The 22013-nt window shown below is 35.5% G+C and overlaps 1 protein-coding gene across 1 annotated transcript in view; it reads left to right on the forward strand.

The window, feature by feature from the left end:
* The window catches only part of LOC109849057 (ferredoxin-dependent glutamate synthase, chloroplastic-like), a 31169-nt gene that overhangs the window by 4690 nt on the left and 4466 nt on the right, over positions 1-22013 (forward strand). Inside the window, 22 exon segments of the mRNA XM_020418829.1 lie at positions 1-187; positions 1003-1445; positions 1588-1719; positions 2849-2947; positions 3235-3305; positions 4264-4360; positions 5181-5273; positions 6245-6390; positions 6926-6972; positions 6975-7054; positions 8583-8693; positions 8796-9011; positions 14756-14913; positions 16573-16702; positions 17490-17548; positions 17648-17753; positions 18208-18304; positions 19776-19891; positions 20010-20207; positions 20324-20434; positions 21325-21564; positions 21697-21795. The exon segment at positions 1-187 is cut by the window's left edge and continues 99 nt beyond it. Coding sequence (XP_020274418.1) covers positions 1-187; positions 1003-1445; positions 1588-1719; positions 2849-2947; positions 3235-3305; positions 4264-4360; positions 5181-5273; positions 6245-6390; positions 6926-6972; positions 6975-7054; positions 8583-8693; positions 8796-9011; positions 14756-14913; positions 16573-16702; positions 17490-17548; positions 17648-17753; positions 18208-18304; positions 19776-19891; positions 20010-20207; positions 20324-20434; positions 21325-21564; positions 21697-21795 — 3036 coding nt within the window.

Below are 22013 nucleotides of genomic sequence, written 5' to 3' on the forward strand. Positions count from 1 at the left end.
CACCGAGGAGGCTGTGGTGCAGATAATGACTCAGGTGATGGGTCTGGGGTAATGACTTCAGTGCCATGGGATCTCTTTAACAACTGGGCAAGTGAACAGGGACTTTCTTCCTTAGACAAGAGTAACACTGGTGTTGGGATGATTTTTCTTCCTAAAGATGAAAAACAGATGAACGAAGCAAAAACAGGTAAAAAATCTGCCAAATTTGGCTAAATAGCGCTTAAATACCTCATATTTTCACTCACTTAGCACTTATATACCTTCACTTGTTTTTTATAGCATTTAAGTTCCCTAAGTTGTTTAAAATTGGCATTCTAGTATCCTCAATCATGTAAAAGTGAAAAATTTTCACTTGAATGTTCATTTATGATACTTACATGCTAATTATAGAGCTTTTTAATTATTAATATATGTTAAATTTACTAAGCAAACTATAAAACTTCTATTTTAAACTTATCTTAATTCTAATTTAAATTAGAGTTTGGATTGGTTGAATGATAAATTTAACAAATATTAATGGTGAGAAAACTTTACAATAGCCTGTAAGTATCATAGAGGAACATTCAGGTGAAAATATTTATGTTTGCATAATAGAGGCCACCAACGTGCCAATTTTAAATAGCTTAGGGTATATAAATGATACAAAAAAACAAGTGACTATGTAAGCGCTAGTGAAACTATGAGGTATTCAGGTGCTATTTAGTCGCCAAATTTCTGAATGCAAGTTTTGAACTTTCATCTTCTGTACATTCTGTGTTACTTCATCTTTTATGAGGAGTCATCTTCACCACACATTGTCTTTGTCGGAAGATTGCGTGCTGTCATGTTCCATAAGCATGGACACCCCCTTTTCACAACAATTTCCACTTCTCTGTTTTCCTTTTGTTTTATCACTCAGTAGCTACTTATTTCCTTCTGCTTGCTGTGTTTCTTCATTGACCTATATTCATTACCCTCTTATTGATGCATGTACTCTGAGACACTAACATATTCTTCATACAGTTATAATGAACACTTTTTTAGAAGAGGGCTTGGAGGTTCTTGGATGGAGGCCTGTACCTGTAAATGCATCAATAGTGGGTTTCTATGCAAAAGAAACCATGCCTAACATACAACAAGTATTTGTTAGAGTCTCAAAAGAGGAAAATATTGATGACATTGAAAGGGAGTTGTACATCTGCAGAAAGCTGATCGAGAAGGCAGTAAAATCAGAACAGTGGAAGGATGAGCTCTATTTCTGTTCTTTGTCAAATCAGACTATAGTGTACAAAGGCATGCTTCGTTCAGAAGCTTTGGGATCATTTTATTTGGATCTTAAAGATTCTCTTTATAGGACTCCTTTTGCCATCTACCACCGAAGATACAGCACAAATACTAGCCCAAGATGGCCTCTTGCACAACCAATGAGGTTACTTGGTCATAATGGAGAGATAAATACAATACAGGTTTATGATTTTCCTTAGATTTGCAGCATTATAGCTACTCTCTTGTTTGTTTTCTTTCTTTTCTTTTGTAAATTATAGAACAATTTTTTTTACTTAATCAAAACTCAACAGTTTACAATACTTAAAATGAATGCCTTTTCAGGGAAACTTGAACTGGATGCAGTCTCGAGAAACAACAATTAAATCTCCTGTTTGGCGTGGACGTGAAAATGAAATTCGTCCTTATGGTAACCCAAAGGGATCTGATTCCGCAAACCTTGACAGTGCAGCAGAAGTATGAACTCACACTTCTTAGGGCTTCAACGTGTTTTGATATTTAATTATTTTCCTCTGCGGAGATGACAATTGAATGCATTTATGCTACTCATATCACTTCATACGTTGCATAACTGACCATATACTGATATATTTTCAAAGCAGTTTATATTGAATGCATTCTTTCATAATTAAAAGGAGTCGTCATTACAGATTGACCACTCATTCAACAACATAATATAAACAATGAGTTCGTTTCTTTCTTTAGACCCCTTGTATGCAATAACTATCCTCTTTGCTGCTGCTTCTACGTATTGTTCTAATATCTTTTTTTGATAATTCATGCAAAGCTTATTTTGTCGGTTGGATATTTGAGAGTTAAATTACATACATAGATGGAGAGCCGACAATTATCATATGACTGCTTAGCGGATGATAAAGCAGGGATACATAGCATCATGCACCACTTGGGTAGTGCTATTTCTTCGGAATTCAGGAGTCACCCTTTTCTGTGGCTTCTCAAAGGATGAGGAGCAATCTCAAAAAATTCATGTCGGACTATAGAAATAGTTATTTGGAATTAGTAGAACTTTATGAGGTTGTCGAAATCATGAGTATATGGCTGATGAATTTGAAGAATGCGAACCAATGTTTCGAATAGCTCATTATTTGACAGTACGAGAGAGTTTCTAAGAAGATTGACGGAACTGTAGGTGTAAGTAGCTATTTAAAGGATGAATTCATTGTACTTTTTCTGGGTGGGTCGTTCATGAAAGCAACATCAAATCCATGAACAAGCTATTAACATTCAGAAGAAGAAACCCACCATGGTGACTTCTCTGCTGCAAAACACTTCTCATGCAAGCAAGGCCTGGCGTGCTATGAGAGGTTATACAGTACCTGGCTAGTTTTGTTTTGATAAGAGTTTGGGCTATCTATTTCTTTTGTTGCTTTCTTTAATTAATTGATATAGCAGATGTAGAAAGTAATTTAAAATGTCAGTCCTTCAGAAGTGTAAATAGGTTCCATGACCATAAATGCCATTGCTTGACCTCCAAAACTGTTACTGACTGTTTCTTTTATTTCTGCTTTATGTCTTAGAGAAATATGAGACTTAACTTTACTTTATTTCTTCTCATTGTAACTAGTTATTGTTGAGAAGCGGTCGAAGCCCTGCAGAAGCTCTTATGATTCTTGTCCCTGAGGCATATAAGAATCATCCAACATTGTCAATCAAATATCCTGAGGTAAGTTCGTCATACGATGCTGCAGTGTGTTTGATCCATAATGCATGAAATGTATTTTTATTTGATTGGAGAAAGAATTCTATGTAATATGTCTTTTTATTCTTTATATGATCCGACAGGGAAAAAAAAATTCTTGAGCCAAACATTATTTATAAGTGTTGTGCGTGTGTTGAGTGTGTCTCTACATATAGATATATATAAAAGAGCATTTCTTCAAATACTCCCCCAACCTCTCTCTATCTACCCCCACCAAAAAAAAAACTCACATATACTCACACCTGTTCCAGGTTGCCGAATTTTATGACTACTACAAAGGGCAAATGGAGGCCTGGGATGGACCTGCCTTGCTTTTATTCAGGTGCTATGTGCTTGATCACTTAGATGCATGGACAGAACACTTCATTATACCTTCATACGCATGTTATACATGTTCTTGTTAAGATGTCCATGTAGTGGCTTTCTTATGATCAGTTAATGTTTCTTTTATAGAACAACGTGGCTTCAAAACCAGTTTCTTCATGTATAGAAATCAAACAACCTTTTATAGATCTAATGGAAACGATCTCATGTGACATGTCTGTTCTATTTGGCTGCTTCCAAATTTATGCCCTGTAATCAAATATCTGCCCACTCAAAACACCCTTCTACAGTCATTGTCCGTTGAGGACCTATTATAGCTGGTTGATTAACCATGTGCTGGTGGATTTGACTTACTGTTGTCATTTTTTGCAAGTAGCATGCATGATTCCAGATCCTTTTATGTCTCCACTACATGTTGGCTTTTTTGGTTGGTTAATATGTTTTAAATATTAAAGGTATGTTTTGACTGATAAAATGATTGCGAGTGGCATGCATGATTATAGGTATTATCAAACATACTTGGCAATATCTTCAATAGTCTGGCTACCTGTAGTAAACTTGAAATATGGGAGAGAATACCATAATTGCCACCCTCATTCCACATGCACGTGCACAGCGTAGGATGGAAATAACCGAAATTTAGCACCATTATGTGTACCCTATCTATCTAAGTTTCCTAATCGCATTTTAGTCATCTCAAATATTTTATCATGGCTATCCTGAATAAATTAATGTTAGCTGTTTTGGTGGTCTTGTGGCAAAATGCTGTTCTGAAACAAGAGTCATGAGCAATATACTTTTGTCATTTTTGTATATTTTTGTTTAGCCTTACGTCTATGGTAACTGCATTATCATCTTTAGCATGAAAGCTGTACTTATCTTCAGAGAGATGTAAGCTAGTATCTGGTTATTATTAAGACGGTTAACGTTACTCAACTACTATTCTGCTGTCTCAGTGATGGGAGGACAGTTGGAGCTTGTCTTGATCGAAATGGTCTTCGCCCTGCAAGATACTGGCGGACTGTGGATGATATGGTTTATGTTGCATCAGAGGTAAAATATACGCTCTCATTTCCATGACTGAAAGCATGTTGTCAATATATATATATTTTTTGGAGCAAATGCTTTCTTATTTTAATTAGTTTGTAAATGTATGAATTACATTGTATGTAAGTCAGCCTTACGCTGCTAAGGTAAAATTCGCTAGATTCTTCAACTTTTTTGCTATATTTATGTTGCTCCTGAAACTTCTATACGCACATATTTCACTGTCTATATATATCGAAGCAGGGCATAAGGTAACAGTGAATAACTACATACCAAATTTGAGTGGAAATCATGCAAGTTAAGATAAGATAGCTGAATATTTAGTGTGTATCCATAAATAGCTGAATATTTAGTGTGTGACCCAATTTATGGGAGATCATAGCGATAGGAAAAAAGAAAAGAAAGCTGGAGTTGCTACCTTGCCTGCTGGCAAGTTCTTGGCAACTTGTGAACCTGCTGGATGTATAAGAACTTGAGATTCATGTGTAGGGCTACTGGTCCTTGGAGACTAAAGGGAATGTTTTACCAGGAATCTTAGCAATTACTTCTTGGAGCCTTGGAAGCATTTCTTCCACTTCAATCTTTAGCATAATTCCATGGATTACTAGTGTGTTTTCAGCGGTCATTGCAGAGCTAGAGAAAGCCACAGCTGATAACTAAAAAGAAAAGAAAGGAAAATCTTTGATAAAGCAGCAATTTCTTATCTCCTCGCTTAGTATTTTGGTAACTTGTTATCCGATGCAGTAGTGAATATATTATAAAGTTCATCACTGTTGGGTTCAATGTTCTTGGTCCATGACATCACGTTGGCACTTGACATTTGCAGGTTGGTGTTGTACCAATGGATGAATCAAAAGTTATAATGAAAGGACGATTAGGCCCAGGAATGATGATAACAGCTGATTTACAGAATGGACAGGTTTGTCAGCTATCTTTTTTTTCCATTCTAGTTTTTAAACTTAATGTGACTTGCATGGTTTGTTATGGGGATTTATCCAGGATTCTCATGTGATTTTTAGATGTTTGACGGCCAGTTGGTGTTTTCTTGTAATAGAGAAACTGGAGTATTTTGGTATATTGTTTGAAGTTCTTAGTAAGTTGCACCATATTATTATATTTGAAAATTTGATGTTGGAGTTAATTAATGAACATTGACACCATTTTATATATTTAGTGCTACTATGTGCATTAATATGCAGATAGGGGCTGCTATTAGAAAATTCATATACATCAGAGTGGAAGGTGACTAGCCATTGCATGTTTTTTGACATTCTTTGCAGCCTGTAGCATCCCCCGCATAACAAAGACAAATCTAGGCAAGCCATTATTAGTATTCCCACGTTTTCTGACTAGATACAAAAACTAGCACTTTTTAGATATACACCATATATATGCAACCAAGATGACTGTTTACTGCATTGTTTAAGGGGAAAAACAAGTTTATTAACATCAGAAAGGTAGAAAAATCAAACTCATAAATCAATATGATATTCTGTTTGAGTTTATAGCCTTTTTATCTACCATGTGTTATCCAGATCTGGACAGTGGTGAAATGAGTTATGTATGTTTATTTTCTGGAAAATGGAATTGCTCGATTATTGATATGGACATGGCCCTATTCATTCACACTGTGTCTTTTTCTTTTTCCCCCTTTTTTTAATATTTGCAATTACACTGGCTAGTTGTTCCTTATTTTGCATCTTGGTCTTTCTCCATCTGGTAGTAATTTAGTGTCCTGATTCTACTTTCTATATGAATAATGTGTTCCTTTGCTTCTAATCTCTATTAATCTTATGTCTGCGCTCATGTTCATTATGCCTCTTGCTTTGCGAGCTGGATTCCGTAATCCTCATGTAATTATTACTTATTTTCTAAACTTTGACTTTCTAGGTTTATGAGAACACTGAAGTTAAAAAGAGAGTGGCATCGTCAAATCCCTATGGGAAGTGGTTGTCTGAAAGCATGCGTACTTTAAAACCTGTCAACTTCTTGTCATCTCTCGATATGGACAATGAAATAATTCTGAGACACCAACAGTAAGGTTCCCTTTTCTTACATCTGTCATTTATCTTGCTGTTCAAAAATAGTCATTAGATACTGGATTGTGCTTATAATATCCTGACTTAATCTACATGAAGGGTCAGTTCAAAATAGGATTTTGGTTATATTATTGAAATATCTTTAGGATTGGAGTACAGACTTTTTAATCCCCTCATGAGCACATGTGCTACTTGTAATATTATTTGCCATGAACATGACAAAAATTTCTGCTGGATAATTTTACAGCCTAAATGGTTTCTAAGTCTCTATTAGTATTGTCTTAATTCAAGTGCAACCATGCAGAATACACGTGGAGAATATTAGACATTTTTTTATAACAGTATTTCTTAATGATTATATTTATTTCTTAGGAAGTATTTGTTGTTGGAAGTCAATATTTTCTCAATTAGTTAATCAAGGTTATACCTTTTTTTATCAGCATAGTTGGGAGATTATTATTTTTCACAATTCTGTGATAATGTACATAAATAATTATCTCCTTTCTAAGTTGGCTATCTGTTTTCCTGCCAGGGCTTTTGGCTACTCAAGTGAAGATGTCCAAATGGTTATTGAAACAATGGGGGTGATGATATTCCTTTAGCTGTGTTATCTCAGAAGCCACACATGATTTATGATTATTTCAAGCAGCGATTTGCTCAGGTTGGGTACATACATACAGTAAAATTACTCTAGAAATGAATCCCTATCGTTTCCCTTGATAATTTATTTCCCAATGGACGTATGCTAAGTTTAACATCTGTGTGATTAGAAAAATTGTTTTATCCAAGAAGAGTTTAATCTTTCTGTGCTATAATCATCAGTTTTATTGTATATATATTTCCATTTCTCCTGATAGGTTTTCCTTGCGTCATGTATATACTGCATGCTGCACAGTAACTTAAGCTGTTATAAAACTAATATTGCACTTGCAAAGGGATAAAGACATATATGATAATATGCCCTTGCATCCCTTGCCACTATAGGATGGGAAGTTCAAACTCAGAATCACTTGTGAGAGATATAAGTGTCGTATCTTCTAGCCTAAGCTAATTCGGCACTAGCAAGCTTTAGCTAAGTATTGCAAATAAGTTGGATTGTCTTGGTATGTTCTTGACTGTACATGAATCAGCATGCGCTATACTTAACCTTTAAAACTTCCCTAAACAATCAGCTCCTTTCATCCTAATTTGAATTGGGGTTGAAACACAAATACACGCATTAAACATTTCTCAAGTATTCAGTAGTTGTTTATATTTTATTATTAGGAATTATTTTGGCAACCACTTCATGGATGGGTGAGAGATCCCCAAGCTGCATGGTTTTTATCTATATGTTTATGTTTATGTATTTTTGTACATATGTTTTATATGCAAGTATGTCCAGATGTCTGTGCAGTGTACTGTATTTATTTCTATGTGCATGTATACGTATGTGTATGTAAATATAATGGCACACTTGTATTTCTCTATCTTTTTTTTTATATAGGAGACTATATATTACACATTGGTGGGCTATAATTATTGATGATCTGAGTTCCATGAACCAAAATACAAAATGAAGCTGTACTATCATTTCATGATGTTAAACTGAATGACATATAACACTCTTAAAAGTCAGTTATTTTGATATGCTTCATTTGTAAAAAGGAACTCTTTAACACATGATTTTCATTCTTTAAGATTTTGTGTAAAATTAAATGAGTGGATCACCAATATGGATGATCTGCCAAGTATTTTTATAGCTAAGTGTAAACTTGTAAGCTATATCGTGTGTGTGTGTGTGTGTGTGTGTGTGTGTGTGTGTATATATATATATATATATATATATATAGAGAGAGAGTGCATTTGTGCACGGGCCTGCGGATGGTGTTGATAATCCCTTTTACTTGGGAGGATCATGGTTTTAGTGTGATGTAGGAGGAAATTGCTTCCTATGGTTCCCTCACCACTTCTGTTCTCGTGTATGCTGATATATTCTTTTGCATACATGTTTGTGTGAGATGCAACCCCATTAGTAAGTCAGATCTAATATTGTGACAGAATTGCCTCCTATGGTGATGTAGGAGGAAATTGCTTCCTATGTTCCCTCACCACTTGTTTTCTTGTCTATATTGATATATGCTTTTGCATACATATTTATTTGGCATGCAACCCCAATAGTAAGTCAGATCTAACTTGCTTCTGTTTAGGTTACAAATCCTGCAATTGACCCTCTGAGAGAAGGTTTAGTGATGTCCCTTGAAGTCAATATTGGTAAACGTGGAAATATATTAGAGGTTGGACCTCAAAATGCTGCTCAGGTTTGTTTTCTTCTCATTTACTCATTTAGTACTTTATTAATATTCTGTTTATATAATGTTAAGTCTTTGCATCCTTATGATGATAGTTTACATCTGGGTCAGGTTATTTTGTCTGGTCCTGTGCTGAATGAAGGGGAACTTGATGCCTTGATGAAAGATCCTCATTTGAAGCCTCAAGTTTTGCCAACATTTTTTGATATTCGTAGAGGTTTAGATGGTTCATTAGAAAACACACTAAAGAAACTCTGTGAAGCGGCAGATGAAGCTGTACGCAATGGTTCCCAACTTCTTGTCCTCTCTGATCGCTCTGAGGAGCTGGTAAGAATCAGAACAAAATACACCATGTACTTCCAGCGTTTTCCTTCCATCCAAGTGCACATGCATTTCCCACCATATACTTTGTTTTATTGCTATTTATTACATATAACAATTCTACCCACAAAATATGTTCCAAATCTATCATTATTTTCCTTCTAGAAAGATTCTTAGCAGACTGCTGCAAATTTTTTTGATTGAGGAATCTGTGCAGTCTATGACTTGATTCTTTTGCTTCTGCACGGCCTTTTTTTTAATTCCATTATACAGTTTTACTTCTTGCATATTGTTGTTTACTCTGTTATATAACCATTATTGCCTTGCTTTATGTGATGGGCTTTTAATTTTACAACTCTACGTGTTATCACTCCTTGTGGAGACTACTTTTCTGCCAAGCAAAAGTAAAGTTGAAAAAGATATAGCATCGAGGTACTTCTGTTAATGGATATATGGGTTTAAGTGGAAAAGTTCTTACAAAAGGCAATAATGGAGCAGCTTAGACATCTGAAGGGTCGATCGCATCAATAACTAAATTCAGTTTAATTAGCATGCTGGTAAAAGATGCAAACAAGTTTGGCTAGTAAAGGAAGAAGAGATTCATCTGCAGAAGATAATTTTTAGAAGAATTGTTTGAAGCATTTTATACCTGAAAATGACTCGCAAAATTCGTATGAGCAGTTCAAATAACAACGAAAAGTTAAACTTTCAAAGATCAATTTCAATTTTGTTTTTGGTCTCTCATTCTGATGTTTTGCTAGTTTCAGCTGTCTTTATCCTGCTTTTTAGCTCAGTCTCCGGATTTGAAAAAAAATATCTGGAGAAATTTATAGTTTGTGTAAGGTCTGATGTATATAGTGACATTTTTTTTCTTCCCCACAACCCTCCACCCCTGCGGCGGCCGCAGCCCAAAAAAACCCCACGTTATCCACATTACTTGCCCAGTATTTATTATTCACGGGACTCATTTACTAGTCTTCTACAAGTAGGTAGAAGCCAATTTGAGCATGTGCTACACTGGCCTTGATCTCCTTTGCAAGCTAAATTACTCCTCTAGTCGAGTCAAATTCCTGCCCATGGACATGAGTCTAATTTGACAACAAGGAACAAAGTAAGACGACACGTTTGTTATATCCACTCCCAAACAGTAATTTTGGGAGTTGGATTGCCGAAAATGCCCTTTTGTTGCCACCGGAGCGGTGTGCAATAATTTTTTTTAAATTATTACTGCCACCGGACTCCGTGTCCGGTGTGCTTTATATATTTTTTTTAATTGTTCGCCCACCGGACTACCATCACGACAAATCTGCAGATGGTTTAGATGCACAATTTGCATTCTCGATCGGTCACTTTAACCGTCTCCACAATGAAGATGGAGAACGTCGAGCAGCAACAAGAAGAAGAAAGAACAATTAATTAGGATCGAAAAAACAATTGATGTATTTCGTTGAGTAGATTAATACTTTGATTTTCTAATAAATTTTATTATTATCCTTCATTATAGTCTAACACTTCAAACATTTCAAACACTTAAACAAATTTTATTAACGATTTTAAAAATTCAAATTATATTAAAATTAAACCAACATTTATATATGTTCTCAAAAAAATTTAATTTTTTTTAATAACACTTCAAACATTTTTAACAAATAAAAATCATTAATAGTTTTCATAAAAAATCAATTAACGATATAGTTCCAAATCCTACAATTAAAATGCACAATTAAAATGGAATTAGTTAATAAAACAAAAAAAAAATTTATAACACCCACCGGACACGGTGTCCGGTGGCCGACAGGCGCGTCAGACTATGTGTCCGGTGGGCAACAAAAAAAAAGTGTCCGGTGGGACACAAAAAAAGACAGAAAAATTAATTACCCACCGGATTGGCTGTCCGGTGGGAGAAGGGCAATTTAGTCCTCACACACCCCCAAAGTTACTGTTTGGGAGTGTGAATAGTTGGACCCTTCCAACTCATGCTGCTTGAATATTTTTAAATTAAATATATTATCAACTGAGGTTTAATTTATCTTATTTTGCTGCAAATTTTGAAAGTTGCAACATCACTTAACCCAACATAAATGCTTGAATATCACTTAACCAAAAACACCCTCGAAAAAACTCTCATCCACGTTAAGTAACCATGGAAAAAACACCAAGACTGATTTCTTCGATTTCGCTGTATTTATGAATAATAATAATGTTGGACCCAGAAGCTCTTCGGTCGGGTTATCAATGTATTTACCATATTTTTCATTTTTAATGGTGCTCCTATTTTGTTATATCAAAGCGAGATGCCGTGATTAAAGTTAATTTGTACAATGTTAAGGATTTTGATTGCCTCAACTAGGTTTCATCATCATGTATTAAATATATTACATAAGAGGGTCTTTTTTCCTACCAAGTCGTCGCAATGATATATATAAAGTTTGAGTTGAAATGATCGGTCACAAGATGGATCATTCTATTGTTTGTGATAGCCCCAGAAAATTTCGAGCTGTTTTAGTAGACAAATACTTTTTTTTGATCAATTTTATTGTGCGTGATAGTAACAGATCAATTTTATTGATTTTAGGGGTGTTCTTTTTTTTAAAAAAAAATTATTATTGCCTTGCTTTATGTGATGGGCTTTTAATTTTACAACTCTACGTGTTATCACTCCTTGTGGAGACTACTTTTCTGCCAAGCAAAAGTAAAGTTGAAAAAGATATAGCATCGAGGTACTTCTGTTAATGGATATATGGGTTTAAGTGGAAAAGTTCTTACAAAAGGCAATAATGGAGCAGCTTAGACATCTGAAGGGTCGATCGCATCAATAACTAAATTCAGTTTAATTAGCATGCTGGTAAAAGATGCAAACAAGTTTGGCTAGTAAAGGAAGAAGAGATTCATCTGCAGAAGATAATTTTTAGAAGAATTGTTTGAAGCATTTTATACCTGAAAATGACTCGCAAAATTCGTATGAGCAGTTCAAATAACAACGAAAAGTTAAACTTTCAAAGATCAATTTCAATTTTGTTTTTGGTCTCTCATTCTGATGTTTTGCTAGTTTCAGCTGTCTTTATCCTGCTTTTTAGCTCAGTCTCCGGATTTGAAAAAAAATATCTGGAGAAATTTATAGTTTGTGTAAGGTCTGATGTATATAGTGACATTTTTTTTCTTCCCCACAACCCTCCACCCCTGCGGCGGCCGCAGCCCAAAAAAACCCCACGTTATCCACATTACTTGCCCAGTATTTATTATTCACGGGACTCATTTACTAGTCTTCTACAAGTAGGTAGAAGCCAATTTGAGCATGTGCTACACTGGCCTTGATCTCCTTTGCAAGCTAAATTACTCCTCTAGTCGAGTCAAATTCCTGCCCATGGACATGAGTCTAATTTGACAACAAGGAACAAAGTAAGACGACACGTTTGTTATATCCACTCCCAAACAGTAATTTTGGGAGTTGGATTGCCGAAAATGCCCTTTTGTTGCCACCGGAGCGGTGTGCAATAATTTTTTTTAAATTATTACTGCCACCGGACTCCGTGTCCGGTGTGCTTTATATATTTTTTTTAATTGTTCGCCCACCGGACTACCATCACGACAAATCTGCAGATGGTTTAGATGCACAATTTGCATTCTCGATCGGTCACTTTAACCGTCTCCACAATGAAGATGGAGAACGTCGAGCAGCAACAAGAAGAAGAAAGAACAATTAATTAGGATCGAAAAAACAATTGATGTATTTCGTTGAGTAGATTAATACTTTGATTTTCTAATAAATTTTATTATTATCCTTCATTATAGTCTAACACTTCAAACATTTCAAACACTTAAACAAATTTTATTAACGATTTTAAAAATTCAAATTATATTAAAATTAAACCAACATTTATATATGTTCTCAAAAAAATTTAATTTTTTTTAATAACACTTCAAACATTTTTAACAAATAAAAATCATTAATAGTTTTCATAAAAAATCAATTAACGATATAGTTCCAAATCCTACAATTAAAATGCACAATTAAAATGGAATTAGTTAATAAAACAAAAAAAAAATTTATAACCCACCGGACACGGTGTCCGGTGGCCGACAGGCGCGTCAGACTATGTGTCCGGTGGGCAACAAAAAAAAAAAAAAACCACCGATTGGCTGTCATGGGCAAAAAAAAAAAAAAAAAAACCACCGGATTGGCTGTCCGGTGGGATATAGATGCCCCCCGGATTGAGTGTCCGGTGGGACACAAAAAAAGACAGAAAAATTAATTACCCACCGGATTGGCTGTCTGGTGGGAGAAGGACAATTTAGTCCTCACACACCCCCAAAGTTACTGTTTGGGAGTGTGAACAGTTGGGCCCGTAAGACGATCTTTGAGTACTCCAAACCTGCTAACTACTGTATCGAGCAAACCAACTAAAAAAGATTATTGACTCCTCCACTTTTGACCTTTGAAATTGCTAAGGCCTCTATCTAAGAGAGGGTGTCTAGCATAACAATGAGCAAAACATAGCATTATGTTTTAAACATCAATACCAAATTACGACAATATTTGACTAATTGAAATCTGCTGACTACTGTATCCAATCAAACCAACTAAAAAAGATTATCAGCTTCTCCACTTGACCATTGAATTTGCTAAGGCCCCCATCAATGAGAGGATGTCTAATATAACAACGAACAAAACAGAGCATTAGGTCTAAAATACCAATATCAGCCTTTGTATCTGTCATTTTGCCCTTTTTAGAGATTTTTCTATGTATCGCCCGTAACCTATGATGTGAAGTCTCTGACAGGGGAGATAATGAGGATAGGGACATGGGGTATACTCTGTACAACAGGCTACCCTAAGAATCGAGGTACAGGACAAATGCATGCATATACACGTGCATGCTGCATGTCAAGAAGTCATTTAATATATAAAAATCCATGTACGAGAAGTATTAATTAATAGTTACTTCACACATTAAGAGGAATACCCAATCCAAGCATACACATTAGCATAAACCAAATAGAACATCAGACCTGTTCACACTTCACCTGAATTTCCCAAAATGCAAGGATCCAGAGTTCCCATAATCAAAGATTCAAAGAAGTTGCTAAGGATTACTCAATTCTAAAAGCAAATTGCAGAGTCTGCCAGGTTGTGATCTTCCATCACTATCACAGGCTCCAACACTGAATCCATTGGGCAACAATCCATGCAAGTTCATTGATAAATGCTTTTTTTTTTTAATCAGAGACTCCTGGAAAGGCTTGTATAGCTTCTATGCATCACATGTCCTTTTATGTTGCATTGAAAATGTGTTTTTTAATTATTAGAGTTTTTTTTTTCTATTTTCACATAGTCCAAAAAAAGGGTAGGGGTGATATGTATGTGACTTCTTTTTCACTGAAAGATTTTAGTCTAGCTTTACAGCAGATGTACAAATACTAGAAGTTCATCAGCATATTCAACATGCATAAGTGGGTTTATAACTTGATATATGTTCATTGGTAAAACTGCGGTTTTGATGTGTATAAGATTACATGGTTATTGACCCTAATCAGATTATCGGTTATTGTTGGAAATTCTGGACGTATTAGTTGATTATATATTTTTTCCTGGATCGGCGTCTTTTACTGTTTGACATAAATGTTTTCCTCAATATGCTGGAAATGAAAATTGTGGTTCAGATGTATCCTTTACCTGATTATAATACCATGTCAAGGTTTCTTTGTTCTTTAATGCTTGCCAATTTAATTTCTTTGCTTTTGTATGTCAGGAGCCAACACGTCCTGCCATCCCTATACTTTTAGCGGTGGGTGCTGTTCACCAGCATCTGATTCAAAATGGCTTGCGAATGTCAGCTTCCATTGTTGCTGATACTGCTCAATGTTTCAGCACACATCAATTTGCATGCTTAATTGGATATGGCGCCAGGTTTTTTTCTTCTACATTTGTAAACTGATTATTTCCATTATCTAATCAGATTTTTTTCATTATATAGATTCTATAAAACATATATTATATTTAAAATATCAATAATTTACTGGTTATGCATATATTCCTTCGTGGCTATAGTTCTTTAAATTCTAGTAAGAGCACAGTTTCAATAATTTTCTATTACAGAATCTGTAAAGTCAGGGAATCTTGTAGTTATCTATCTATAAGGCCTGATTGACTGATTGTCAACATTAGAATTGGTGGATTGTGTTACCAACTTACTATAGTATATGACAAGCTCCTAGGATTGACCTGCAATATTGTCTTCATACTTGCCCTAGAACTTGGAAACAACCAGACAACTTGTTCCCTTTTTATATTTCAATATGCTAATTGGAGGCATGAACCTGGAGAAATGATTTATCTTTTTGTTGCTTTTACACTTGCATGCTTGTTAATTGCCTTGAGATTTTTTCCCCTGAAGTAGTCAACAATTTTCAGCGTTCGATTCATTACTTTTATACTCAAACTTATCACAATGATGAATTATTCTGCTCTACTTTTCACAAGTGTAGATCACTGATCTAGCTATTCACCACCATTCATAATCCAGGCCTTTTGAAGTTTGCTTTACGGAAGATTTGATGAAATATATGATAGGGAGTCAACCTATCTAATGTATTTTCTTCAAATTGGTCCTGGCTGAAGAAGCTTATGGACTAGAGATAGATTTTACCATGTAATCTGGCAGCCAAGTTCTTACCATATTGATTATTCAATTCACTTTATCCTCATTCCCTTTGATATTCACCTATACTAATAAAACAGTCTAGAAGAATTGAGGAAGATGGTCAAATTTGATATAAGAAATCTGGTTCATGTCTGAGGCTTGATATTTTTCCTATGTGGCAAAAATAATAAAAAATGAAAGAGACAAGGGAAAAGAAAGAAAGAATCAAAGGCTCTCCATTTCACAGGGATGGATGCCAATCAATTCTAAGTGCATTAACTGTTCAATTATTTCCTTCTTTCTGTTGGCTGCTAAATGTTTCTTAAATAATTGATGGCTACAAACCCTTGCATTTTCCATGATTACAAGGCTGACTGTTTTGATTATGGGACACATTTTCTTACCCAAGAAACTTATAAATGGACCAAATATGCTGCGAAAAGTACAAAATTTAACTTTCGGTAAAACACGCTCTATAAGTTTATAACCCTTCTTGTTCTCTATTGACATGAAAGTTAATTTACCATTTTCCTTCTGAAATCTACTATACTACTACTACTACGGTACTACCACCACTGCCACTACTACCACTACTGACCAGAAACAAAGTCCTACAGCTTGTTGTAACAATTCCTCAAAGTGAAGAAAACCAACAAACCCTTGCCATACCCTGGATAAATAGCAAGATAAAACTCTGAATATCAATCAGAAGCTCCAGACACCTGATTGATTTTCTCAAACATGTGAAACATGAACAATTCCCTTCTAGAAATGTATTTTTTCGCACTACTGTTATAGTTTTGTTCGTTCTAGTTTTCACATTCTACACTTGAAGGTGGTGGGGGTGGGGTTTGACAATTGGGTTCTTGCATTTATTTTGTGGTTGCTATCTGTCTGCAGCTAATGCTGTTAAATTATTTCTGCAGTGCTATATGTCCATATTTGGCATTAGAAACATGCAGGCAGTGGAGGTTGAGTACAAAAACTGTTAATTTGATGCGGAACGGAAAGATGCCTACAGTAACAATCGAGCAGGCTCAAAGGAATTATTGCAAGGTTATTTGTCTGTCTAAACCTTTGAACATATATGTTTATATTCATTATTATGTAATGACAAATGTGACTGTCTCAATCTATATTTTGTCAGCCACAGGAATTCATCTCTGCAAATAGTTGTCATATGTTTCACGATAACTCTGATTGTCAAATGTATAATTCAAAACAACATTATGTTTTGGTCAACTGACATCTCTATGATTAAATATTGAATACATCATACGTTGTTGTCAACTTATTATTTTCTGTATGGACCATTTAGTACGAGCAGTTAAACTGTTATACGGAGAGGAAAATATTGTCATTATGCCATGTTATGTGTATTTTTTTCGGATCATATGAACCAGTGCCCTGAGGTTACTTATCTAGCCCTGGTAGGCTATTATGTAAGTTCTTCACATTCTCTTATTACTAATTGCTTGGAATATGTAATAAACAACCTTCTGAATGCTCTTTGATGGTTCAATTGTTAGATTTTGTTATATCTTCCCTAGCCTTGCAACTGCAGAAATCTCGTGAACTTACCTCCAATCCTGAATAAATGATATCACGCCATCTGAAGGAATGCCTTTGCATAGCCATCTGCTATAATAATATATCGCCATCAGAATGTGACATTATTAGCATCCGACATTTTTATTAATCCTTTTCTCTTTTAATAGCATATGTTCCTCGTTTGGCCCTTTTGGTTGTTAAACCTAAATGCTGTTTTAAATTGAACAAAGTCACTATCTTGATAATTTTTTCCCTCCTTTTTCTGGATTTTCTTGTCCATTGTTTGTTGCAGGCTGTAAAATCTGGTTTACTTAAGATTCTTTCCAAGATGGGCATCTGCTTGCTTTCTAGGTTTGTGATTTGTATTCTAAAGATCTTTTATTTCTGTCGACCAATATTCATCGATGTTCTGATTATCCTATACATGCTTGTGTTCTTTCTTAAAAACAGTTACTGCGGTGCACAAATATTCGAAGTGTATGGCCTGGGAAAAGAAGTAGTTGATCTTGCTTTTACTGGAAGTGTCTCAAGTATTGGTGGACTAACTCTTGATGAGGTAGCTGAAACATTTATTTGTGTACCTGAGTTCTGCTTCTTATAACATTGCTGCTACCTAAATTAACGTAGTTTATTTAGAAATTTTTGTGTTTATAGTACAGACAAGATTTGTTGATCAGTAGCTAAACTTATTCTCTTTAGTTATCTAGTTCTGCTGGTTTGTTTTTTCAGCAAAACAAAAGATTATTTTAAGGTCGCCTAGGCTGATCCCTGCTACAGCTATTCCACATTACACCACATAGTCAGCAATGCTCGATATCTCTGCCTCCTCCATTTACTTAAATCCATAGCTGGCCATTTTTTCCACCTTGTGTTATTCAGTTTTCAAATTTCCATCTCCATCTTGTCTGCAAACCCATCTTCTAATCTAACATGCTCCAGGCTTGAGACAGTTCTTTAAAATTGTTATGCTAAATACTTGTTGCTTATTTAGTGTTTTTTCTTAATTGAAGCTTGCAAGAGAAACTTTGTCATTTTGGGTGAAGGCTTTCTCTGAGGACACTGCCAAGAGACTCGAGAATTTTGGTTTCATCCAGCACAGGCCAGGAGGTAGCATCTCTTATTACAGAGCACATGAAATGACTTCATAACATGCCATATGGTTGGCAACTCGTGTCTCTCTCTACTTCACATGTATTTAGGCATCAATAGTTTCTTATGATCATTTTCTAGCTTTTTTCGTTAGTCATTTAGTATTATGTATTTGATTATTGCATGTGGAATATATTCTTATCCTATTATGTCTCGTATGTCTATACATGCTCATTTGGAAGACTAATGGTTGCAATTGCAGCTCTTATACGGTTTATATCACATCTCTTGGTTAAGCAAGTATTGGATTCCTGATATGTTAAATCTCGTCAAAAGAAATCATATTCATTTTGTTTAATTCAATATTCTAGGATTTCCCTTTTTCCTCTCCCTTTAATTAACTTAAAAAGTTGAAATTACATGGAGTAAGAGAGGATAAGATACAAGGGGATTAAACACACATTGTTCTTCTTTTACTTCTGTTGTTTCTCTCTTTTTACTGATGGATGGTTGGCACCCAAGGGTGAGAAAAAAGCTGGCAGGAGAGGGAGGAAAGTTATGCTGAAATATGCTTTGAGATGAAACCTCTGGATTTTCTCAGAGACACATTTTGGAGTGGATTTTTGCATTTCTGTTATCTAAAACGTACCTAGATCAAGCTGTCTGTAATTTTTTTGGTTACCTGTAGTGCTAGTTTATTGTTTGGCAGTGGTGGTTTACATATAATTCATGTTAATCATCATTGGCATACAAATAAGCCCAGATTGTAGAACTTTGAAAACTCAGATGCCAAGCTTTGTTCTACCGCCTGATACTTTTTATTCTTTTACACTTCTTACGTGCTAACGTCTAGCACATCTAAGGGTCCCCCAGCTTCAGGAAAAGTTTCTTCAGGAAAAGTAGGCTTACTGCCAGGATTTCTTAACAAATCCCTATCTCTTCTGACAAAGTCAGTTTCCTCTATCTAGGCCCACTTAGCATTATCATTATTCCTTAGTGCCTTACAGCAACCATCCCAAAACATGCATGGATACATTGCCACACAACATATAGCCTACTGTCTTGCTAACAACACTCCCTATCCTCTAGGTTGTCCTCCCTACATACAACTGATAGTGATAGAAATGATTATCCAAATTTAGACTTCAACCTAGTAGAGGAACTTCAGTTTTCCTAATTAGAAGCAATCAACAAAATGGCAATGGACCTAGCATTTAGCTTTTGACATTGTTTTATAGGTTCCAAATTTTTATCCAGCAACAGGGAACTTCATGATGTGTCCATTATAGAGATTTACCGCAAAATTAGATAAACTTGATCTGGCCAAGATCTTTACATGGTTTGTGTTATATAAAACCACTTAATTAATGATAATTTGCTACGTGAGAACATATTATGCCAATTCCGTCTTTGTTCGACTTTGATGCAGCAAAAATTTTCGACTTGCTTGCGAGGTTTTTAATGCATACACTTCACTTTTTTGCTTCAGGAGAGTATCATGGAAATAACCCAGAAATGTCAAAATTACTGCATAAGGCAGTCCGCCAAAAGAGTGAAAATGCTTATTTCGTGTACCAACAACATCTTGCGAACCGACCAGTTAACGTGAGTTATTTTGTATTTTTTTCCTTTAGTACTTTGGAGGCGGAGCATATTTCTCGATTCTATTTCATATGCTGAGTTTTCTTGATCTTGTATATGTGTTAACACCTTATGTTCTCAGGTTCTCCGTGATCTTATTGAGTTTAAAAGTGACCGGGCACCAATACCTGTTGGAAAGGTTGAATCTGCATCATCAATAGTTGTGCGTTTCTGTACTGGTGGCATGTCTCTTGGAGCTATTTCCAGGGAAACACATGAAGCCATTGCAATAGCAATGAATCGATTAGGTGGAAAGTCCAACTCTGGAGAAGGTGGAGAGGTAGATTTAGGTTTTCTCTGCATGTCTGAAATATCGTGTCAAAATTTCCCCTTGTTGACCGATTCTTTAATTTTGGTTCATTGTTTTAGCATTCACTAAAAATGAAATTCATACAGGACCCCGTTCGTTGGAGTCCATTAACAGATGTTGTAGATGGATATTCTCCGACTCTGCCTCACCTCAAGGGTCTTCAGAATGGAGATACAGCTACAAGTGCAATCAAGCAGGTTATAAACAAGTTCTATCCAAGCGGCTTTCTTTTCTTTGATAGTTTACCACATGCATGGGGCGTAAGAGATGACAACAATCTTGCCATTATTTTTATTTATGAGTTTTTATTGCAATTTTTTCAATTAGTCTGAGTTGATAAAACAATGCTCAATGCACATATGCTTGTCTACAAGTATGTGTGCGTCCACTGCATTCTACTAAACGTATGTACTTAGGTATATTTGTGCTACACCCATGTATTGTCTTGGACTCTTGATGTAATCTCAGTTGCACATGTTCAGACCATTTCAATGATTCTCTCAATTTATCCTCAATAGGAGCAACCACTGAATTTGCAGGAAGTTAGGTGTTGCTCCTATTGAGGATAACCTGATAATTGTTTGAGCTGGTTTATTATAATTAATGGAGAAAGGAGGAATAGAGGTAGGCCTAAAAGAACTTAGTTAGAAGTGGTTAATTAAAGGATATCATATGATTAACTTAGCAGAGGAGATAACTTTCACTATAACTCAATGGAAATAGGATTCATGTAGCTAACCCTGAAAACTTGGGATAAAGGCTTTGTTGTTGTTGCTATTGCTATTGTCATCATGTGCCTTCTCCTTCGTATTTGGGTTGACTGTGGAGTACATCAATTCAGTTGACTAAATATTGACCAAGATATGTGACTGGCTATCAACCTGACGCAAGTTCTCTAATTTGGTGCTGCTAAGCTGCTTACGGTGAAACTATGCATATCGCAGAACACAGAAGTGAATGACAGCGTAGGAGCTTGGCTTGATGTGCTTGCAGCTTATGCTCATCAACCAAGGAGCATGATGCATTTCTACCTGCATTTCTACGTTGTAATTGTCTTCTTGTATTAACAAACTTCATTTGTCTTTAGGTTGCTTCTGGGCGTTTTGGGGTCACCCCAACTTTCTTGGTCAATGCTGACCAGTTGGAAATTAAAATTGCACAAGGTGCAAAGCCTGGAGAAGGGGGTCAACTTCCTGGTAAAAAAGTTAGTGCATATATTGCTAGACTTAGGAACTCAAAGCCTGGAGTTCCACTTATATCCCCACCTCCCCATCATGACATATATTCAATTGAGGATCTTGCACAATTGATATACGACCTCCATCAGGTGAGTTGCCTATTTCTCTTTATTTCTTAGTTTTCTTTGTCACAGTTTTTCTCTTAAACAGAACGTTATCATGTCTTGTTTTGGATTAAGTCTGCATGATACATTTTCTATAACATCTGCTTTTGTAAACAGGTCAATCCTAAGGCTAAAGTATCAGTAAAGCTTGTGGCAGAAGCTGGAATTGGCACAGTAGCTTCTGGGGTGGCTAAGGGTAATGCTGACATAATACAGGTGATACAATTGGACCTTGTGTTGGCTCTAGTGTTGCAATAGGAAAAATATTCCTAATAGTTTTTTAGTTTGTTTAATATCATGATAGTTATCATCAAGCTCAAATGACTCCTTTTAGGTTAGAGCAAATCATTTCTTGAATAATTGATCACTTTGTGAACTGTGTCCTTTTCCTTGTTACCGTGCTTTTACCAACATTTCTTCGTCAACACCACTAG

Source organism: Asparagus officinalis, chromosome 7, assembly GCF_001876935.1.
Source record: "Asparagus officinalis chromosome 7, Aspof.V1, whole genome shotgun sequence".
NCBI classification, from domain to species: Eukaryota; Viridiplantae; Streptophyta; class Magnoliopsida; order Asparagales; family Asparagaceae; genus Asparagus; species Asparagus officinalis.